Consider the following 23,914-nt stretch of genomic DNA (forward strand, 5'->3'; position numbering starts at 1 on the left):
TACTCTCACCACAAAGGAGCTAAAGTTAACCTTGTGGCAAGACTGCAGACGCTTGACCCTCAGGCGCAGTGTCGTCTTCTTCTGGATGTAGTCCACGACATCCTGGACCTCCATGGACCAGTGCAGGCGGGATATGTACAGGGGCGTCGCGGGGACCTCGCTCCGCAGACGCAGCTCAGGTACATATGGTGCGGTGCCGCGATGGTTGCGGGCGGCGGGCTTCTTCCTCCTCTCCACCAGTATGAAGCCCTGCTCATCGCACCTCCTGCCTTCGTCCTTGCCAAGCCGAGAAGATTCCACCTTGCGGCTGTTCGTAGCCTTGCGGCTCTCAGTCTCGCGATTCTTCGGAGCCTTGCGGCTCCCATTAGTTTTCGACGAAGGGGGAGGTGCGGGGCGACCAGCAAGAGTCGCAAAGTTTTTCTGAATCGCCTGAGGACTCGGGGTCGGCGCAACCGGGAGGGGAGCGGGGGCGGGGGCGGCAGCGGCGGTGTTCGTTGACCCGTCAGATAATGCTGACGGGCTAAACGTGCTCGCTTGCGCGCCACGACGAGTAGTGACGAATGCGGCATCAGCATCAGGTGACCTACATATTGAATTACTGCTTTTTAATTGCGATAATTCAATACGTAAGTCACTGATCGTAGACTCTGATGCCTGCAATCTACCTCGAACTCCGGCCAGCTCCTCCTTCAGGAACCTGATGTCCTTCAGTAGGCTGACGACGTCGACGTGGTCCAATGTGACGGGTGGCAGCTTGTGGAGCTCCTTTGCCACAAAAGTCGGCACCTCATCAGGATCTTTCCGTTCCGTCTCTTCGTCGCGACGGCATATTCGCGCTCTGTCCGAGCGTCTCGTATAGCAGCTGCTTGCCCTTGCAAATCTCCTCGCTGGAGAAGGAGGACTTGCAGATCTGCATGATGCTGACCTCGTCCATAGTGTCGATGGCGTGCTGGATAAACGCCAGCAACTCGTTGGCCACGAGCGCCATGGTCACGTGCAGCGGCAATGTGCCGCGCGATTCGCAAAAATATTACTTTTGCTGCGTGTGTAACGCGGAGCACGACCGGTCGCTAACTCGACGCATTACACACTGAACATTAAATACGTATTGAACTGAACATTCATTACACATTAAATATGTTTTGAACAACGTTTTTTGGGTTTTTCAATCGGTATTTTTGTAAGCTAAAAAGATAATTTATAAGTTTATTAATCCCTTAATCATGCTATTTATGGCATTAGTGCTAAATATGTCACATCAATTAATAATTTGGCTATAAAAATTGCATAGCTTTTTACGTGTGTTTACGGATTCTCATCTCTTGAACTATAGTTAATCGATATCATGAATTATTTGACTTTCTTTCCTGTATCTTATCGTGCTTCAAAATAATGGATAAATAGAAATATTCAAGAAAATGAACGCACACTACTTGTATGAAAATAAGCACAAAATGGCCACGCGATGACGGGCTAAGACTACATCTATACTATAATACTTTATCTATGATCTAGACTTTACTATTACTAAAATATCTCATAATAGCATCTTATGAGTCTGTGACTAAAATGGAAACTCAAAAGTCAAAACTGTTTGACAATCAAAATAATAATATAGTTTTGACTTTTGTATTAAATTTTTACTTAATGTAATTGTAATTAAATAATTTAAAAATAGCGACGATGACCTCTCTAATTCTATTCCCCAAGGCTGCACAAAAAAGTAAAAAACAAGACAAATCGTGGGTTACCTTTTATGATGAAAATAGTTCTTTCAATTTAAAATGCAAACTGAATGAGACAATAATTCTTGTTTTTATTATTTGTCTAGATGCATCGAAGACAGTGGCTTGAAAAATATGTGCAGAGTATGCTGCACAGAAAATGGAAAGATTGCTATATTCAATAATGCAAGGTACCCAAATATGCCTGAAGATATAATTCAATTTTCAGGAGTAGATGTGAGTATGAAGCAAAAAAGGTAAAGGTTTACAAACCCACCCCAATTTTTTTGGTTCAATAATTATATGTCGATGGAGGTAGTGGGGCTCCTATTTCTGGGTGGTTCGCAAAAAAATTACCATGATGGCTAAGGCGGGATTTGCCATCTTACCTAACCCAATCAAGTCATGTTGAGCCAACATTCCTATTAATTACCTAAGAATTATAATCTACTATTCTTATACAATACTTTTGAAATGATAAATTACTGTCCCCCATTCACCACAGCCTTACGATGCTTTGAAAACACTAAGTAAGTAACATGTGAACACCGAAACATAAGACCTTATCTCAAGATTACGAGAATTTCAAATGCAAATATCTCCTAAACGGGGGGGAGGGGGGGTTCCAGGGGGTGAAAGTGGTACGGGGAGGTTTATCTCACCCAAAACATCCTTCCTCAATTCCCTTCCATGTGACCACAAATTCCTTCCATGTGACCACAAAAAAATTTGTGGTAGGTTTGTAAACCTTAGCCGCAAAAAATTATAAAACAATGTTATTACTTATTGGCATCGTCTTTGTACTCATTTTTGGTTAATTATCCCATTGATCGTGGAATAACGAGACACAATAGCTTATCTATTGTTATCGCGGCCGGATGCGGCCGCTTAGGGCTTCATGAATTAATTAAAATTTTTACAACATCCAAAATCATATTTTGTTGCAGGTCCGCAAAAATGATAATTTTCCTCAACATATTTGCCATGCATGCATTAAATTATTAAATGGATGTATTAAATTCAGGTTTATTTGTAATTTAAGCCACAAGAGACTGTCCAAGATACATTCCAAGCAAGGTGTGTATTCCATGCCTCCAGGCGCGGTCCAAAGGGGCCCCCTTCGGACACATGGGACATGACCCCCCCCCAAAGTTTAAGGTCAAATTGAAAAATCTCAAAAACTTGCCAAATAATAAAAGGCTAGATATCCCCTAACCACCACAGCATCCGACCTTAGATAGCTGTCAACCAAGAACTATCCGAGGGCGCAGATAAAAAAAAATATTATTAGTGTAGTGGCTAGTGACTGACCCCCCCCCCCCCCCCCCCCCAAATTTCAGGCTGCGACCGCGCCTGCATGCCTCTGAAGGGTCTATCAACAAAATGTAATTTGAGACAAAATTTATTACATTCTTGATTCCAAACAATCAATCAACTGAAGTTGTACATTTTACATAATATCCTACTAATGTTATAAAGGTGAGTTTGTTTGGATGTATGGATGTATGGATGTGTGGATGTATGGATGTATGGATGTTTGTTACTCTTTCACGCAAAAACTACTGAACGGATTTTAATGAAACTTTACAATAATATAGCTTATACATCAGAATAACACATAGGCTACAATTTTAACCGACTTTCAAAATGGGGGAGGTGTTATATTCGTTTTCTTATATTCAACGATTACTCCGCCGTTTGTTAACCGATTTACAAAATTTTTCTTTTGGTATATAGGGTATCATCCCAATTTGGTATTATATTCACAAAAGTGGTGATCTGATGAAGGATCCATAAGTAATCGAGGGAACTCCTCAAAACTTATAGGGAAACATGTGGTGACTTCGGTTTCGTGAGAAGTATTCTAAGCATATGCTACAAACAAGTAAGATTTTGCACCGAGGTATACCTGGTATACCGTGGTTCGGAAGGTGCTGAGAGAACTCCTGATTCTTTATAGATACAAGTTTGGGAGTTTCAGCGTTGTTTTAAGAACAGAAAGCATATGCTACTATGCAAATTACATTCATCATCATCATCATCATCACTACCATATTATACCATTTCATAGTAGTCACGTCGCCGGCAAAATGTGACAGTGTTAGTTTTTAAGTATAATATATAAAATATGTATGTTAGTTTTAAGGTATTTATTATATAATTATATGTAAGTATGTTAGATTTAAGGTATTTGTTATATGGGCCTCTGATGCCTGAATTAAATGATTTGATTTGATTTGATAGTCTTTTAGATCGAGACTCGAGTTTGTCAAGCGATAATTAAAAAAAATCTATACCTACCTAATATTATAAACCTAAAGAGTATGTTTGCTTGAACGCGTCAATCTCAGGAACTACAGGTCCGATTTAAAAACTTATCTCAGTGTTAGATAGATCATTTATCGAATAACACTATAGGCTATAATATTATATTATCACGCTAAGACTAATACGACCGAAGAAACTCAGGAAAATGTGGGAAAAACGGGGGAAATATTTTTTTAGGAAAATGTACGGTTTCTGTAAAATTCCTAATTTACGCGGGCGAAGCCGCGCGGGACATCTAGTTTTATTATATTCCATAGAATGTACAGTGGACACCCACAAATTAAATGATTGAGAGTAAATAAGAAGTAATGTTATTTTCAGAAACCATAGAAATAGTTAATGTGAATGTTATACCCAATGAAACAGAAGAGTCCTACAATGTTCCTTCCCCATCATTTCCTGATGATAATATGGAAAACTGGACATGTACAACATGCAACAAAGAATTTCAGGATTGTGTAAGTTGGTAATTTACTTAAAAAACATGTTATGTCTTTTATGTCTGTCTGTCTGTTACCTCTTCACGCCTTAACCACAGAACCGATTTTGATGAAATTTTGTATGAAGATACCGTACTTTAAGTCCTGGGAAAGGACATAGGATACTTTTATCCCGGGTAAATGTACGGTTCCCGTGCGATAAACGAATTTTGGCGCAACGGAGTTGCGGGCGTCATCTAGTTTAAGAGCGGGCTGTAAAATTTTGCTGTGTTTCCTAATAAGTATTAAGATCCCGGAAGACGATTGACTTAAATGAAATTGAGATTTATTTAATCATTGTATATTTATCTGATATTAGCCTAACGGAAAACACGATTCACTTATTTTGACTCGATAGTTATATTTTTCGAAATTATGAATATTTCTGTCCTTTTTAACAAATATCAGTTACACTTATTGAGTTACTATCATTATTCATACAATCACACGCTTTATAAAATAATAACTAAGTAAAGGAAATATTAGTATTGTACTTATTTAGTGTTTAAGTAATCATCAAAAAACAGTTTTGGGACTTACGACCTTTACTTTCGTGCTATAATGCGGGAACCGTTGTTACGCGATATTGTTCACTATTAGCTGCAGTGTAAAGCACACTGCTCAGGAGCATGATTCATGGAATCATTATATCACGATTGGAGGATAGTGGGGCTAGCGTGCTTTGATAATTTTGGGAGCCCGGTCTTAATATTAAATTGCAATTAAGAATGTGAAGTCAGTGAATCTGAAAATAAATAATAATCTTTCATCTTAAAAACAGATTGATCGACTGATCAATTTTTAAATCTGCTTTAAAATCAGATTTAAAAAATTTAAGTCTGATTTGAAGTATGCACCCAAAATAATTAACATAGAAATCTACATAAGTCAATATTAGTAATTGACAATTATTATTGATGTAATTTTTCAGCATACTTATAATGATCACCTATCGGAATGTACGGCGATGTTAGATGCCAAGAAAAAACAAAATGCTGAAATCAATAAAAAAGCTTTTCTCTGTGATGTATGTGGCAAAGCAACACCATCCTATGCTCAGCTCCTATTGCATAAGTGAGTATACTTCTCTTTTGGGTTGCGGATGGTACCACTCTAATACAAGCTCAAAGGTCGCAGTCAGCAGTGACATTGGGGCTACAACAACTTGCCTTCAGGACAAAAAAACTTCTCTTTGCGAGCTCTATTCTTTCTCCGGCTTTTTAGGATGTTACATTTTTTAAAATGTTAATATAATAATTAGACATCGGATTATATGCACGATCAAAGTGCCGAAATATGCACGGAAAAAATGGCCGAAATATGCACAAAATATGCACAATCAAACATCACTTACTTACCTATTATAAAAATGTATTCTTTTTGGAAGAGTTTTCCGTTGTTGCTCATAATAAATGCACTAATTTTCATAATTCCATTAAATCCAGGACTTTTTCTTCTTTCCTTACTTACAATCTTAGTGCCCATGGAAGTTAATTACCGACCTTATTCAAATTTTTTTCAAATGTGGCCAACTACAAAGAAACATTTTGTTTCTAGAAAGATATTGTACTTCGGGTGTATTGCGGAAGTCTTTAAACAAGGGTGGGCTACATATTTGAAGGATTTTGATCTATCATACCTCTGTTTCGTGGCCTCGGTGTGTATTATGATTGCTAGTTTGGAGACAACGAGGGCATAATATGGCCGAAATATACATTATCAACAAAAAAATGCCAAATTTTGCACTATCGCATTTGCATATGCAAGTATGCAAATGCATATAATCCGATGTCTAATAATAATACTACAACTTAGTCAAACATATTATTGAGACTTGGCTGGTATATTGCAATGGCATAGCCAAATTGGCATCATCTAAATAATATCACCCAATTGAGCCTGTCTTTTGACTTGGTTGTATTTTAGAATACATAATAGGAAAAAAAACATTTAACTCAGACAAAACAATGCCATCATGTTTTTTGTGTGCCGGTTAGAAAAATACATTAATAATTTTAATATTTCAGGACAATTCATGAAGATGTTTTTCCACACAAATGTGATCAGTGTCCATACAGAGGGAAAACCGTGAATCTACTAAGGATACACAAGAAGTCACACCTCGTTGATAAGCCATATAAATGTACACAGTGTCCGAAAGCCACATCCACATCCAGCAATTTAGCTAGACATATGCGAATTGCTCATACTACTGAAAGGTTGTTTAAGGTGAGAGCCATATTACTATTGTAACATATCTTTCATAGACATGAATAGTTAAAAAGGTAAAATAAACTACTTGCCTTAACACCTTTACTGAAATGTATGACCAATGCCTAAGTTAATATTGTGGATAATAATAATTTATTTACTTTTACGTTTCATTAATTTATTATTGCACCGATTCTCGAAGTAATAAAACCACCCTACAAATGCTGTTGTCTCTGAGAAAGATTATTTTAGTTACTTATGTAGAAATAATTATATAAATAAACTATATGCTTATTTCAGTGTACTGACTGTGATAAAGCATTTTTTTATAAACATGCTGTTACAAGGCACATAAATGAAGTACACCTGAGGCAAGGGATTATTGAGTGTGATATATGTTTCAAGATACTCAATACAAAGTAAGTTGTATTTATATCATTACTTTATTGCCCGACTGAATTAACTAAAGTAAGTACTTTACTATTTTTTAAGAAAAGGGGCTGGCATGCCATGTTACATGGCAGAAACCCTTTATTTAAATGAAGATTAAAAAAAAATTAAATTAATGAATTAAGATTTGAGGCCTTAAAGCCATAATTAAAACAACCAGAATCTTAGGCCGGTATAAATAGTTAGTACTCAAGATGCATCTCGGTCTCAAGACACGGTTCAGGCTCTGTTATTGGTTGGCTGTCAAAATTTCGACCAATCACAGAGCCGAATCGCTTCTCAAGATTGGGTCGCATCTTAAGTACTGACTGTTTATACCAGCCTTAAAATTGTAACAATATTTGAATCTGATTTTAGCTTTAATTTTATATCATATCTAAATGTGCTCCCTCACCGGGAGCATTCGCTATACGTAATGTTACAAAGTCGAGTATTACAATTTACAATGCGCACCTTGTAATGATACAAAATCGAGCATTATAATGCGCGCCTTGTAATGATACAGTGTATAATATATTGATAACTTGTAACAATTGTAATAACTTGTAACAACATCTAGCTATAGAATGCTCAAAGTCGAATGTGAATTACACGCGAATGTTCGTCAGTAAGGATAGTAGTGCTGTAATGTAATGCTCAAAGTCGAATCTAAAAATGTTACATTACACGTGAATGCTCGGGGTGAGGAAGCACCTTAAAATCAATATTATGTGTTACATGTTGGGTCTAAGGTACTTATTGAATATATCTTCATTGAATCAGAGACCACACATACAATTGAATGGACATTTACATAAAATAAAAAAATGTTAGAAAAAAATGTTCTTTTATGGTTAAATAAAGTCACTAATTTGTTTATTTGTTACAGACATATTTTGCAAGAGCACAAAAGAAAAATACATAAGATAAAAAGCGAGCGACACGGTCGCTTACCGTTTTACCTACATTGTACTGGGGAAAAAAATTAGCTGCAGCTATGATAGTTGTTTTGATCCGAATATCGATAAGATACTCATATTAACAACTGTAGTTTTTTTATATGGGAGCCCCTCCCCCTAATTATTTATTTTATTTTAATTTTATTATTAAACATTAAAGTACGAATATAATTTAAAAAATTGTGATAATTTGAACTGTTACTATTATGAATTACGAGCAAAAAAAGCCAAAAAATTCACGTTTGTTGTATGGTATTAATATTATAGGGGGGCTCCCCGGATTATTATTAGTAGAGAGTAGAGACTGAATTATATGCAACTAGCTGTTGCCCGCGACTCCGTCCGCGTGGACTTCAGCTTATAGCGCGCGGTGGTTACCGTTTCCATATAGGCATAGATACTGCAACGACATACATTATTGCAACGTTTTCCGCGGTACGCACACTTCAAACTTCAATTTTTACAGACAGACAGATACGTCAAACTTATAACACCCCTCTTTTTGCGTTGGGGTTAAAAACTGGTGTCTAATTTATGGAGGGTAGATGGAGGAGAACTATCTTATATGGGGGATATTTGAAAAAGTGTCCAGCAACTCCAGCTGTACGCAGTAAATAACAGTTGAAAAATCCTCCAAGAGTGGCGCTAGCTGCAGCAAAGGGTATGGAATGAATGTAGCCGTTGGTGACAAAATATAAATTGAAGTATATTAAAATATAACCTAAAATAGCTGAAATAAAAGCTGCTAAATGATTTAAAATTTACCCTGTTGCTACTGTAGCGCCACCCTAATTTAACGCATTTCAGCGGACACTTTTTACATACAGAGATAGTTCTCCTCCATCTACACTCCATAGTCTAATTTCAACACTTCACAATACTTCTTGAAAGTTCTCGAAAAGAAAAAAATGGCTGAATCTTTACCACCTCCTATAGAAACGAATTATTCGTACTACTTATTGGTAGGTATTACACGCATCTATATTATCACGATTCCGTGATAATATTGATGGTGTAATAGCCCGAATCGCAGTATCACAGTACACTTGTGAATCGCGTGATACTAGAATCATGATAATAATTATTATTGATGCGTGTAATACAACGGATACTATACTCACAAAGGTGTAATACCTGCAATTGAGGTACTGCCGCTAGTGTGACCTTGGTGACGTTCAGCGCCATCTATTATGAAGTATTGGAACTATCTTAATTTTAACAACATTACACAGTCATATCACAGTCTATGGAACTTACCTTAGAAAAAGAAACCCAGTACTAGAATCATTCTCAATTCGTTATAATAACTTTATTATCCTATTCGTTGAAATATTATTGCGTCTTTTTCAAATTGAAATGTATCAAGTTTTACATTCTTTTGCCCCGTTTTGTAGCAATTATTGATGGTATTTCCTGGTATTACCGATAGTTGTCTACCCATACGCCATCTAGTTACTAAAATAAAAACTGTTAGACAATCAAATAAAAAAAATAAAAAATGCCTTATGGTACGCCGCACGGTACATGTTGAAAAAAACGGCCAAGTGCGAGTCGAACTCACGCACAAAGGGTTTGGTATTGTTATAAAGCAAAAACAGGCCGGAAATTGTGTTTTTGGTATTGAAAGCCCCCTTAAATATTTATTTTATTTTAATATTATTAAAAATTATTAAAGTGGTATTGCCCAGCAGTGGGACACTGCAGGCTGCTTAGTGTTATAATAATAATAAAGTGGTATTAACCGTAGGAGAGCCATGCTTCGGCACGAATGGGCCGGCGAATGAGATATTCAGAGATGTTGTATGTTGTACGAAAATGATTTAAATAGGTTAGTATTACTTATTATAAACTATATGTACCTACTTGTTTTATCTTATAGTTTATTAAGGTTAATAATTAAGAATTACTCATTGTTTTATTCCTAAAACCAAAATTTACCAGTTGACAGTTGGTCGCTGTTAGTGTCCTAAGCATTAGTGTCCTAACCCACAAATTTTTTTGTTGATAAATTTTGAATGCAGTCTTGTTCTAAATCATCTAAAGAACATAACTGCATTCATAACTCAATACGTAATTTTTATGTAGGTTAGTACACGAATGTTTAACAGCGTCCACTGTTATAGTAAAACCTAGCATATTAAACCGAATTGTAATGGTGAATGTTCGAAAAAATCCTCGTATTTTTCGAAATACTTACATTTACTAAATCATGTCGGTAAATCCTAAGATTTACCGAAGTTCGAGCTTTTACAGTAACATAATATGTTACTGTAAAAGCTCGAACTTCGGTAAATTATATATTCATGTGTCACGAATGCAAAATATAAAACCCATCAAACGACTGCAAGTTGCTAATCGGCCTATCACGAACCAGATAAACCGTTATATTTCAGCAATAAGCAGGCTGAAGATGATGAACTATAGCTAAGAACCTAAGAACACTCGATCATGTCGGCTTTCAAACAAAAAAAACTAGCTATCAAAATCGGTCCACCCCACAGATTTTTTCCCTGTTCTGAGGTCCACCCGTTTGGATGCTACGATGCCATAGACAGACAGACACGTCAAACTTATAACACCCCTTTTTTGATCGGGGCCCGATTGCTGTCAGTTTTACCACAGTCATGGCTGTAACCAGAGTAGACAGAATTATAGAGTATACCATAGACATAATATATACTGTCGTAAAGACCACCTGACAACTCGAAAATGCGTGACCATTTATGATCTGTCAATGTGTGCGTGTGCTAGTGATGTATATTTTACTATCGATAGTATAGTATTTTGCTATCGATAGTTTAGTCCGTTCGAGTTATTTTACCTGAGTTTCTATAAGAAATAAATAATATGCAACTTTGATAGATTTGTATTTCAAATTAGGTATCATAAATTTTAATTGGCAAAAAAAGGTGACGATTGAAAAGTAGATACACATTTTCTTTTGGAATGATTTTTCAATCGTCGGATATGTTATGACATGAGGTTCTAATAGGGGTAAATAATTTACACTTAACACATTATAAAGTTACTTATTTATTACTCAGGTAAAATCTATCTGGTAAATCAGTCCTTACATTGAAAGTAAACGTTAAAAGTAAACAACACACATAGTATATTATATTTTATTCTTAAATTAAATACATATTATAAAATATGATAATATTTTATTACAATTATTTTGAACCGACTTCCAAACAGGAGGAGTCTAGACGTTCGCCTGTGGATATATTTTTATGTATGTTCAACGATTACTCCGCCGTTTATGAACCGATTTTCAAATTTTTTCTTTTGCTGTACATTGTAATGTTCCGAGTAGGTATCATGTTCACAAAAGTGGTGGTCTGGTGATGGAAACAATGAGAAATCGAAGTGACTCCTTGATATTCAAATGGGAACATATGGTCCCAGAAAACGTTCAAAATCTTTCGATTAATAAATTTAAAAAAGTAGTCAAAGAACGTTTTGTGCCAAAGCCAAAATGATTTCATAATTTTATTGATGGCACATCTTGGGAGTAGAATGCTGAATGACTGCTTGCAAGGCTACTTCTACATGACTTACAATAATTATGTATCTATCTATGTTTACGTTGTATAATTTTTAGTTACAGCATTGTAAATTTTTTTTTAAAAGATTTTTTTTTCTTACTTTTTTTGGTAAAAAGTGGGCGTGCGAGTTTCTTACGCCGGTTCTTCTCGTCGGCTTAGTTACCGAACCGGTGGTAGGCACCATGTATTCTGAAAATATATTTTATTTTAGATTTGTTCAGAAATAAAGCAATTTTGATTTTGATTTTTTAAAACACCAACTGTAAGTATAGAAAACGTTAAGGACAGCTAAAATGAGTAAAATTATTATTTTTAAACAAAAAATTAAAACCGACTTCCAAGGCAATGACAATAGTAATATTATACTTAAATGAACTAAAAAGTATTAAAAAATTCTTATTCTGTACTCAGTATTAATTCTGTTCTCAATCTTCATTATTTTGCAATCGGTACCAGCTAACCTAATCGCCAGTTCTCTGACAGAATAGGTATAACAGCAACTTATATACTTAGGGCTGGTACCGACTTCAAAATTATGAAGATTGAGTACAGAATAAGGATTATTTAATACTTTTTAGTTCATATAAGTATAATCTTAAATGAACTAAAAAGCATTAATTGATTATAATTGCTTATTTTTAATAATTGCTTCAGTGACAAGTACAACAGTATGTCAAACTTACTGGCACAAATAAAGTTGGGATAGCTCCTTTAGCCAAAATAGTATTTATTCTAATTTTTCTTTAAAAATTTTCAATGAAATGTTTGCCTACATATTGTTGAATTTTTCTTGGGATTCCAACCAACACGCCCAATTAATTTCAGCCATTTTCCTCTTATTAGAGGATCTTGAGGGAATCTGTAAAACAAATGATTATGATATATAAATATAAACCTTCCTCTAGTTTTAGAGTCACTCTATATTATAGTAGTTATATTATATTAGCTATATTATACTATACTATATTATATTAGTTAAAATAAGATAATATGTCCTTTTTAGTCCGTTTGTAAAATATCGATAAGCATATCGATAAATTTGATTCAAGCACTAGCGTATATGTAAGAAATTTTGATGAAAAATTTTTCTTCAAAATTTGTGTAATATAGGAACAATAGTACCTTTAGTTACGCAAAATATGAAAGTAAAAGGGAGGATTCACAATATTTTATTTGAAATAGAGAACTAAAGACCAGAATATAGCAAAAATAAACACATCGTAGCAATTAGGACATGAAGATTAATTACGGGTGAAATGTATATTTTTCAGGATTATTCCTATGATTTACACTGCAATCACTCACAGCACAAGTTATTATTGTTATATATAATAGTATTTGTTGAAAATAACATACGATTTAAATAATAAATTGCAAATACCGAAAGCGCATAAAAACGATTGACGACTTTTGACGACCTGTCAAATAAAAGTTGTTACAATTTTCATTAGACTGCCTCTCTCTTTTCATCTTGTTATAATTCCATAAAGGATTTTCTTCTCTCTCGCACTCTTTGTTGGTCTTTAGCATTATATTATGTCTATGGAGTATACCGACTTAGAACTGATGTTGAAATTTTTAAATTTGACATATTACGACGAAAATCGTCGCTAGGGTTGTTAAATTGTTACCTATGAATTTAAAACTATGACATATTCGCTGGACGTGTTTTTCTTTGGTCGTATTGTTGTTTGTGTTTTGGGCTTATGGCATCGCATGTGGCAATTAAAATTGTCAGAATCCAATTTTGAAATCTTTATTTTAAATATTTAAAAAGCCAGCGCGAGGCACATTCCGTTCATAATCCTAGTGAAACCCGACGAATTTGACAGATATTGAAACCTGTCCGTCTCTTTGCAGTCGAACTAGGTACTGGTAGTTATGTCTATTGTGCTGTAACTGAACTAACTTATAGATAACCTACCGTGTAAAATCGTGACAGACGGTTGTATGAAGTTGATTGACGAAAATCTGGATATTTTGATTTTTGCTTCATGCAAACATCAGTCACGAATTTTGAGAAAGAATATTATTTTCCCGCCATAAAATACTCGACACTGGCCATGGTTAAATAGCCGAAGTGCGAGATTAAGAAAAAAAAATATTTTGAATCTTTGACAGCTGTCATATATTTTGTAAAAATGGTAAACATTTCAATTTCCCAATAATTTTCATGTGTTTCTCACACAACTAAATTTTAATAACAAATAGAAGTAATAATTTAGCGACGATGACCTCTTTGATTATATTAAAAGCTATGCTATTTTCCAAAGCTGTACAAAAACGAAAAAGGGAAGAGAGAGAACGCCATTCGTATGTTCCTTTTTCAGTATTTTTGATTATTTAGATGATAAGAAAAAGAAATAAGTACAGTTATCATTATTCCAGATGCGTCGAAGACAGTGCCATAAATATGTGCAGAATTTGCTGCAAAGAAAACGGAAAGGTTGCTATATTCAATAATGTACAGTATCCAAATATGCCTGAAGATATAACTCAATTTTCAGGAGTAGATGTTAGTATAAAACAAAATATATATTATAACTTTTTCTGTAGTGACAGTAGCATTATTTTAGTAAGAAATTATGAAAAGCAGCATTATCCATACTTTAATACAGGTTGTTCATGTGAACACCGTTATCCCTAAAACCATCAAATGAGCCCGTCGAATGAACCCGGATCGGCAATTTGTATAGGTATGACGACAGATTTTTCGAGTTCCCAGCATTGTTCTCATAGAAAAGATTGTTCATTTTGCAGGGCTCATTTGATAGTTTCAAGGATAACGGTGTTCAACCGAACAACCTGTATAATCAACGCAAAAGTGTGTGTGTCTATCTGTCTGTTACCTCTTCATGCCCAAATCGCTGTACCAATTTACCTGGAATTAGGTAAGTAGATACTTTAAGCTCTGTGGAAAGGACATATTATGTTACTTTTTATCCCGGAAAAATGTATGATTCCTGTGCAATAAACGAATTTTGGTGCAACAAAGTCTCAGGTATCATTTAGCGATGTATGAAATAACAGTCCTTATTATCTTTTATTTTATACATAGCTAAATGATACTTGGATTTACATAATTGAAGTCTGACTGATCGTTTGTAAATTGCTAACATCTAGCCAAAGTCATTTGTTACAGGTTTCCAACAATGATGATTATCCTAAACATATTTGTAATACATGCCTCAAACTTTTAAAAAAGTGCATCAAATTCAGACATCTTTGCAACTTAAGCAACAGGAGACTTCAAGAGTTACAGGCTGAATGTGGTATGTGAATGTTGTATCAAATTAAATGTCTAAATAAATAAATTGTTGTTCCACACATAGTAAATAACCGACTGGATTTCCCAAACCGCTTTTTTGCGCGGCAAGGCTGAAAGTTCTTCATTTTTTATTTTAAAAACATAATGCTTATAATATGGCCCCATCGTTATTTTTAAAAAATAATTATTATTTTCCAAGATAATAAACATAAATAGGTGATTTCCAATTTTGGTGGCTTGTCGTCTACCTATTTCACTCAATATCTAGACCGATTTACAAAAAACACATGTTTAGGAAGTGGCTGTGGGCTGGGTCGTACCAGTTTCCAGCCAGAAATGATTCAAGAAAACCGTTTTATCACAAACCCCCGATTTTATGCAATTTTGGTGTACTTAAATTATCCTACTTGTGGCAGTAATAATATAATGTTGTTTGGTTTGTTTATAATTAAGTTAAAGTTCTTTAGTGCATATAGTTTTTTTTAAGGATTATTTTTCTCGCAAATTCCAATTTTGGTGAGTAAGAGGGTGTGTAAAACATTATTTTCACAAAATACCATTGATTCTTAAAGCATAAAAAATACGCCATTCACTTCATTCTGTCACAAGCTAACTCGTCTAGGTGCCAGTAGGTGTCATACCAGTTTCCCGTAAACATCTATCCCTAATTTTGGTGGAAACAAAAATTTCCACCAAAATTATATAAAAAATGCCAGTTGTTGAAATGCACTCAACCGTAGCTGTTGCATGCATTGTAACAAAAAATTACGTACCCAAATAAAGATTGGGCAAAATAATGTTGGATTACAAGGGGCGCCGGATTACTAGGTAATCCGGCGCTGGGGCCGGATTAGCAAGGGTCTACCATAGAGTATACATTATAGCAAGCTATAGAGTGCTTCTAACAAGGTATGAACTGTAAGCACGAGTGTGAACATATTTTCCTATAAGCGTCAAACGATGGCGCATGGAACATCACTAGACTTGCGTTATACGTTACTGTAAGCACGAGTGTGATCATATTTTCCTATAAGCGTCAAACGATGGCGCATGGAACATCACTAGACTTGCGTTATACGTTTGAGTATCTATAGAACTTCTGCTTACGATCGGCACAACGGGGAACGAGCGATGCGCGCGCTCTATAGCTTGCTAATGTATACTCTAAGGGGTCTACTGTATTGAAATACTTGAAAATGTATTTAAATATGTTTTTTAGAAACTACAGAAATTATTGATGATGTCAGTGAATTACCCAATGAAACAGAGGAGTCCTACAATGTTGCTTCTCCCACATTTCCTGGTAGAATCGAAAAATGGATGTGTACTACATGCAACAAAGAATTTCAAGATATGGTAAGTTGGTTATTAATTTTCAACTGAATATTTATCTTAAAATGTTATTACATCTAGCTGTACCCTGCAATATTAAACACACAAAATAAAATTCCTTTGGAACCATGGCTATGTTCTGCCTATGTCCTTTCCCATAGTCTACTCAATATCAAATTCTATCAAAATTGGTCCAGCCTGCAAGCAGCCTTTGAAACAAGTTGATCAACTTTTAGTCAACAAATAATAATTATTTAATTGGTCCTAACAGATTTTTTTTTCATTTTCACTAAATTTCATCAAAATGTATTTTTAAGTAATGAAACTAATTAACAATATATTTTTTTCAGTATGCTTATAATGATCATCTATCAGAGTGTGTCGTAAAATTAAATGAGAGGAAAAAACGAAATGCTGAAATGAACAAAAAATCTTATCTCTGTGATATATGTGGCAAGACAACAAAGTCTAATGCAAGTCTTCTTATTCATAAGTGAGTATGGTGTATACTGTATACTCACTCCTTTGAATAGTTATATATATATATATATATATATATATATATATATATATATATATATATATATATATATATATATATATATATACGCAGGCCACTGGTTAAAATAGCCGTTCAATCAAACAGCTAGCCCTTTGACTGAACAGCGCCATTCAATCACACGGCTATACGTCGTTTAGCCGGCTTGTTGACGGTAAATAATGTTTCAAATAATGTAATGTAATTATTTTTCTAATTATATACTTGGATAATCTTGCTGAAATAACAAAAAACAAGCCATATTAAAAAAGACAAAAGACGATGTCTTTTGACAAATCGAATTCTCTGAGATCTAGTAACCCTGACGTCAATACCTGTCAGCGTTAGCGCTCTCCATTGGCTATTGAAACCACATATGACGTAAAATAGGACCAATGAAATATGATAATGTAATATGCAGATATGATCAAATGATCATATATATTGGATCCTATATATGATCATAGAAATGATCATATATAAATGATAATGTAATACCCCCCTATGACATTTCAATTTGTCAACCAGTTCATTGATAATATTTTATGATAACATTTTAAACTTTCGCGTTGTATTATAATTATTAAAAGTCCCGATTAAAAAGTTTTAATATTTTATGATTGTTTATTCTATTGCAATTTTTTTTCAGGGCTATTCATGAACAAGTATTTCCATATAAATGTGATCAGTGCCCATATAAAGGGAGGACTATGGACTTGCTGAGAATACACAAGAGATCACATCTCATTGACAAACCATACAAATGTACACAGTGTCCGAAAGCCGCGTCCACATCCAGTAACTTGGCCAAACATGTGCTACATGCCCACAGCACTACCAGACCGCATAAGGTAATCTCTTTTAACTATCCATACTTTAATATTATAAATGTGAAAGTGTGTCTGTCTGTCTGTTACATCTTCACGCTCAAACCGCTGAACCGATTTTGCTGAAATTTGGAATGGAGATATTTTGAGTCCCCGGAAATAACACAGGGTACTTTTTATCCCGGAAAATGTACGGTTCCCGCGCGATGGACGAATTTTAGCGCAACGGAGTTGCGGGCGTCATCTAGTCTTTAAATAATCTTATCCATTTACCAAAGAGTAACATAATATATTATACAGTTGGCTCAGCAGTACAAATACTGCCGAGCTGTCGTTTTTAGTATTAGACGTCGCACGCAACTTCCTCCAGGAATTGTTTATTCTGTAATTGTGTAGTATAAAGTTCACACGGAGGATGTGCTTGAACGTTGCGTCAACGTAGCGGTGTCGCTTATTTTAGTTAAACCCTAAAAACGGAAAAAACTGTATCGTTCACACGATGCGTTGCAACGACGGCATGCTGTGACGATGCACGAACGATGTACAGCTATCGTACCTCGACGTAATGTGAACTGAGGCTATTATTATTAAGCTTCTCCCAGACAGACGCGGCCTGCGGTGGCGGTCAGTTGGATGACTTGAGAGTTCTAGGAACGACACAGACACACGCGGCCACGCGGTCAAGTCATCCAACTGACCGCCAGTCGCCACCGCAAGCCGCGTCTGTTTGGGAGACGCTTTATACTTTAGTTTTTTTTTATATTTAGTTTCCAGATCCAGAATATTTGTACTAATAAACTATGTATTTAATTTCAGTGTACTTACTGTGATAAATCGTTTGTTTGTAAACACGACATGACAAGACACATACGAGACATACATCTGAGGCAAGGGACCGTCGAGTGTAATATATGTTACAAGAAATTCAATACAAAGTGAGTACTTAATTTTAATTTTACAACCAAGCCCAAAACAGGTGAAAAATGTAGAAAATTTTCAAACAGCTTTCAAAACTACGAAGCCACCAGATGGCGCTTTGTGTGAGTTACCCCCAAGTGGCAACTGGCAAAATAAATAATCGAATGCGTGTTGGATTCGTATTAGTATTGCATGTGCACTATTATAAATTTTAGAATTTAGAAAATTATTTTATTTTATTTTTATAGAATTTAGATAATTAGGTAGGTATAACGTAAGTCTACCTACATGTTTAGGCTAAGATATAATTTGCGGAGTTTGGTTATGTAGTTTTTAATTTTTTGGTTATGTCAAGGTTTATGAAATTGGGAAAAAAATTAATTTGTCTTTATCAAAATATAAGCAATGAAACGAGTTAAGAGGCCGGGTACCATCGAAATTCTCATACATACCATAATACCAAAATCATTTTCTCATACGAAAATATTTAACATGTTATTAAGCAACTAAAAAATATTTTTTAGTGTTTAAATATTTTGTAGTAAATTTTTACGCAGGAACCTAGGTAATTACTATTTTAAGCTGAAAAATAACTCAAACATGTTAAATATTTTCGTGTGAGAAAATGATGTTGGTATTACGTATGTATGAGAATTTCGATGGTACCCGGCCCCTTTATTAAGATACATAAGAAATAAATAGGGATGAAAATTCTTCATCCAAATTTGACAGAGTTCTTTGTTAAATTTTGTTGAAGTATAGTACTAACTACTAATGGATTTTATTAAAAATGTTCTCTTGCGCGGAAACTACAGATTAATTATAATAGGTAATAACTAATATACACGAATTTCCTAATTTGTTTGTTAATTAATTCCAGAAAAATTTTACAAGGGCACACAAGAAAAATACATAAGATAAAAAGCGAGCGACACGGCCGCTTACCGTCTTACCTACATTATATTGGGGAAACGGATTATGCGGAGCAAAAGTGATTCGGCTATGGGACTGTGTCGGAGCTCAAAATGTGTATCAGTATACGCCTAGTAAGCAATAAGCATGTGTTGTTCTCTCAATTTTGGCGAAGCAGTGAACCGCTGGTCAATTGAGTTGAGATAAAAACTTAGTTCGGTTATCACTAGTGAACCATTGAACTGATTGAACCACGCAAACACGTCCATTCGTTATAGAGTTTGTTCATAATATCTGTCACCTGTGAGTTGTGACGTAGGTTGTGACCCAATATTATGCCTTCATTAAAACCTGAGGGAGCCACACTTTAAAACAAATAGGCTGATTCAATGATAATACCGGCCAGCGTTGCCAGACGTCCCGATTTTGGCGGGACGTCCTGATTTTTTCATCAAAATTAAATGTCCCGCGCGGGACAGGCTCAGTCCCGCTTTTCGGGGAAAGCCCGAACGTACGTGCAGCGTGCAGAGAAAGAAAGTTGCGTAATGAAGATAACAGTGTGGGATGTAGAGGGGTGGATTTTCTTTGGCTACTTTAGCTACCTATTGTCACGTAAACGTTATTTTAACGCAAATAAAGAGAAAAACATTAAAACACTTTTGATTTTATACCTTTTTTTACCTTGTCCCGCTTTTGACTGAAGAATCCCGCTTTTTCGCTCAAAATGTTCCAAAGTCCCGACTTGGCACAAAAAAAATCTGGCAACGCTGATACCGGCATAAAATCGTTTATGTTAATACCGGCATGAAATTTATATTTGGCTCAGTGCTCTCACACACTCGACGGAACGTTAGAGCGCCGCGCGACTGTCATTTGTATAGAAGTATCGCGGCTGCAGCGCTGCTGCCGCAGTGCTCGCGACGTAATGTGAAGGCAGCCTTAAGAACGAACCAAGAAAAAGTAACGAAAAACGATATAGCGAGATGCAACATAAAATTCTAATACTATCATTTAAAGTTTCATCTACTTACTGCTGCACTTTAATTATCATATTATCTGTAATTAAATTAAGATTTGACATAAACGCCTTATATCACCGGTCAAACTCTTCATTAAATTGAAGTTTAATTGTCATTAAAAGTCTCAATTGCCGCACTCAGAGGGGAATTAATTAAGGAAAGTATTTTAAGTAAGTTTGAATTGCGGTTTAACTTTGAACAGTACAATAATGTATTTTCAAAATCAAACCGCAATTCAAAATTACCCAAAATGAGTGTACTTAAATGTAATTAATTTAAAATTTTGACATAAGCCATACATTATCTGTCAAACTCTTCATTAAAAAAAAGGCTAAAGGCAGTTAGTGCGGCCGTAAGTCTGTAAGCAGCTTTTAGCGGTTTACGCTGGCAACTCTGGCGTTGCAAGTGAATTTATTGTTGGATGGTCTCGTCGTGTGTGCTCTTATAAAATCTTGCCACATTACATTCCGTAAAGGAAGTACTTAGTTTTAGAAATTAATTGCAACTACATATTTATTAATATGTAGTTGCAATAAAATATGACTTAAAGATATGCACACTGTACATAAAAAATCATATTTACTTGTTTACTTACTCGAATACATTGTATTCATAGCAATAAAATTGTTTTGTATTATTTTCTAAAGAAAGCAATAAATCATTGTAACAATCTTAATCGATTTTATTTCAAGTCACTGCACTATTCAGAGTCTATTAATTGATTACAAAAAGTAATATTAAGAGCATCCTAGTGTTTTCTAAACATTATTAACGCGACTTTGTTTGAAGAAATACATAAAAATGGGAGTATTTCTATACCTTTTAGTTATCGTTATTAATAGTTGTAACGCTTTCGATATACCGAGGAGTTCCTGTAAACCAAATCTGACTATAGACGACAATCACTACAATGTAACTCATACGTATCATGTAGGGGACTCTTTTCCCACCGATGCACATTACGACGATAAAGGGAATCTATTCTTTGTTGAAGCTGGAAGAAACGATCAAGGGTACTTCTTCAATATAAAAGTGATCAGAGCCAATTCCACAAAACCACAAGATATTCCTGGTAAGTGATTTATTTGCAACGATTTGTAATTTCAGAGAAATTGATTCAACAATGGCAAATGCAGGACCTACGTTTTTTGGTCGAGACTCGAGAATCGAGATATACGTCCAGTGACCAGTCGAACTGTAGTCGTAAGTCTACCAGAATCTGATGGCAAATTTTGACAACAGATTTTCAAAAAACATCCTTGATCATTGAATAAATTATTGTTATATTTGCATGTTTCACACACAGAATAAGCCGCTATAAGGAAAAAAAAAGATCAAAATGTTTTATTCTAATTACCCCGGTATTGCTTGGTACTACTAATATAATATATTCTGTGGTATTGCTAAAGTCAATTTAATTTCTCACTTTTTGCCATCAGATTCTGGTAGACCTATAGCTGGGTTTCAAATAATCCGACCAAATAACGTAGATCCGCCATCCTGTGCCTATGGCAGCAGTGCATAAAAAACCCTAGTTAAAGATGACCAAGTTTTAACCAAAATCCTTATTGGTAGGTTTGCCAGTTGGAAAAAGTTACTCGATTGCCATATCCAAAAGCGACTCGAAGGTGTATTTTGGGACGAGCGATGGAATATTCGTTTACAACTACGACACCGGAGAAGCGACCCTAGTTTCCGATCCGGGTCTAAAACTGAACATGATCTTTGTCGATAAAGACGGAAATAAATATATCACGGATAGCCCCGATGGCGTAGAAGAGTTGTATCTACTGGCCGGCGACAAGAAAATACGGTTTAGAAGTCTGGAAGCACTCGACGAATTAGCGGTCGACGATAGAAATAATTTCTACTACATCAAGGAGGAGAAACTTTTCGTTCTAAAGTCGGATTCGTCGCGGGCGAAATATATCGGTAATGTGGCGTACGCGGGGTACGCGCAAATAACCTTTTATAAGGACAACGTATTCATCGCGAGCGAGACACTAACGTACATACACGAGAACGACACTGGACCTTTAAAGTTAGTTAAAAACATCCCAGGCAAGGTGACCGCCGTGGCTTTTGATCGCGAAGGCAATTTTGTCTTAGGTATCCGCGGAAAATTCTTGAAATATTCCAATAGCAAGCATTGTAATCGCAGTCTAAATTAGTTAATACTTATTAAAAAGACTGTATATATTTATTACAGGCTTACGCCTAATTCAATGCCAGAGTTCGAGTTTACCTAACAGCTAATTACATGAGTTAGAATGAAACAAGCATTTTTATCGTCTAATGGTAACATGGTATGACAACTCGAAATTTGGTGTCAAGTACTACCTACTAATTTTATCGTGGTTTATTGTAATATTATGATTAAATGCATATTATAGGTACATACATATTATGTTCTATTTAAATAAAATAAATTTGTAAAAAATACTTACTTTAATAATCTCTTACAATAAATAAATTAAAGTTAAAACATGATGCTTCTTAATAGCTAAGCTTTACAAACAAAATTAAAGTTAAAGCACTTTATTACACCAAGACCTCCCATCTCCATTTACAAACACAAACATATTTTTATTCTTTTCTAGAGGTATAGTCCCCTTCGGATTATCGATTATTAAAGTTTAAGATGCTTCTATCTTGGCGCCTGTGTTTTGCGTGCTTTTGCGTACATTGAGACTGATAAATCGAGAAGGAAATGCCTTCTCGTTTTAACAAATTTAACAGGCAACATGGAGTAATGATAAATATAAATCTTGGATAAGAAGCTTTGCAGACGACGGGGCGGGGCGGGCTTTTTGTCCACGAACACGTGGACTTACGTCGGAGAGCCATGCTTCGGCACGAATGGGCCGGCTCGACCGGAGAAATACCACGTTCTCACAGAAAACCGGCATGAAACAGCGCTTGCGCTGTGTTTCGCCGAGTGAGTGAGTTTACCGGAGGCCCAATCCCCTACCCTATTCCCTTCCCTTCCCTACCCTCCCCTATTACCCTATTCCCTCTTAAAAGGCCGGCAACGCACCTGCAGCTCTTCTGATGCTGCGAGTGTCCATGGGCGACGGAAGTTGCTTTCCATCAGGTGACCCGTTTGCTCGTTTGCCCCCTTATTTAAAAAAAAAAAAAAGAACATGCCGCGCAGCCAGTGCCCACAGAACACCTGCGGGGCGGTCTTTTTGCCCGCCGTGTGCGTTGGTAATATAGGATTCCCTTTGTACTATCGTTCGCGGCGAAATTGACCGGCCCGCCCCGCCCCGTCGTCTGCAAAGCGTCTAAGAGTTGACACACAAAACAATATGTGTATTCTAATCTATATTGTTATACCCTTGGTTATCCATTATGGCTGGAACAGAGCAATAATTACAATGTAATTGAAAATAGATGTTAAATACAAAACAACTACAGATAAA

General features: G+C 35.5%; 2 protein-coding genes and 1 long non-coding RNA gene across 4 annotated transcripts; all 3 read left to right on the top strand.

Annotated features, from left to right (window-relative positions):
* Positions 1-1,724: 1,724 nt before the first annotated feature.
* LOC121732426 lies at positions 1,725-6,745 on the top strand. Its single transcript, XR_006036370.1, has 6 exons — positions 1,725-1,742; positions 1,832-1,981; positions 2,672-2,801; positions 4,374-4,510; positions 5,463-5,605; positions 6,559-6,745. It is a non-coding gene; the product is annotated as an uncharacterized LOC121732426 (long non-coding RNA).
* A 7,107-nt stretch (positions 6,746-13,852) lies between these two features.
* LOC121732423 (zinc finger protein 177-like) lies at positions 13,853-19,907 on the top strand. 2 transcript variants are annotated; one of them, XM_042122293.1, is made up of 8 exons: positions 13,853-13,991; positions 14,067-14,193; positions 14,821-14,950; positions 16,166-16,302; positions 16,629-16,771; positions 17,466-17,667; positions 18,460-18,578; positions 19,442-19,907. In XM_042122293.1, exons 1-8 carry the CDS (start codon positions 13,909-13,911, stop codon positions 19,554-19,556), a joined length of 1,056 nt encoding a protein of 351 aa, XP_041978227.1. In that variant the 5' UTR covers positions 13,853-13,908; the 3' UTR covers positions 19,557-19,907. The 2 variants fall into 2 exon arrangements, with proteins under 2 accessions (XP_041978227.1, XP_041978228.1); XM_042122294.1 differs by having other exon boundaries at positions 18,460-18,582; positions 19,442-19,541.
* Positions 19,908-20,834: 927 nt separating this feature from the next.
* On the top strand, positions 20,835-22,665 carry LOC121732416. The gene is made up of 2 exons (XM_042122283.1): positions 20,835-21,564; positions 22,068-22,665. The coding sequence occupies exons 1-2, from the start codon at positions 21,294-21,296 to the stop codon at positions 22,661-22,663; spliced, it is 867 nt and encodes a 288-aa protein (XP_041978217.1). The 5' UTR covers positions 20,835-21,293; the 3' UTR covers positions 22,664-22,665.
* Positions 22,666-23,914: the final 1,249 nt, after the last annotated feature.

This window comes from Aricia agestis, chromosome 12 (assembly GCF_905147365.1).
Source record: "Aricia agestis chromosome 12, ilAriAges1.1, whole genome shotgun sequence".
Lineage (NCBI taxonomy): Eukaryota > Metazoa > Arthropoda > Insecta > Lepidoptera > Lycaenidae > Aricia > Aricia agestis.

Bases quoted from the DNA above. Each gene is read 5' to 3' on its own strand.
- LOC121732423 (XM_042122293.1), top strand. From the start codon at position 13,909: ATGACCTCTTTGATTATATTAAAAGCTATGCTATTTTCCAAAGCTGTA. The intron at 13,992-14,066 runs GTATGTTCCTTT...TCATTATTCCAG, and splicing joins GAAGAGAGAGAACGCCATTC to ATGCGTCGAAGACAGTGCCA. The intron at 16,772-17,465 runs GTGAGTATGGTG...ATTTTTTTTCAG, and splicing joins GCAAGTCTTCTTATTCATAA to GGCTATTCATGAACAAGTAT.
- LOC121732416 (XM_042122283.1), top strand. From the start codon at position 21,294: ATGGGAGTATTTCTATACCTTTTAGTTATCGTTATTAATAGTTGTAAC. The intron at 21,565-22,067 runs GTAAGTGATTTA...CCTTATTGGTAG, and splicing joins AAAACCACAAGATATTCCTG to GTTTGCCAGTTGGAAAAAGT.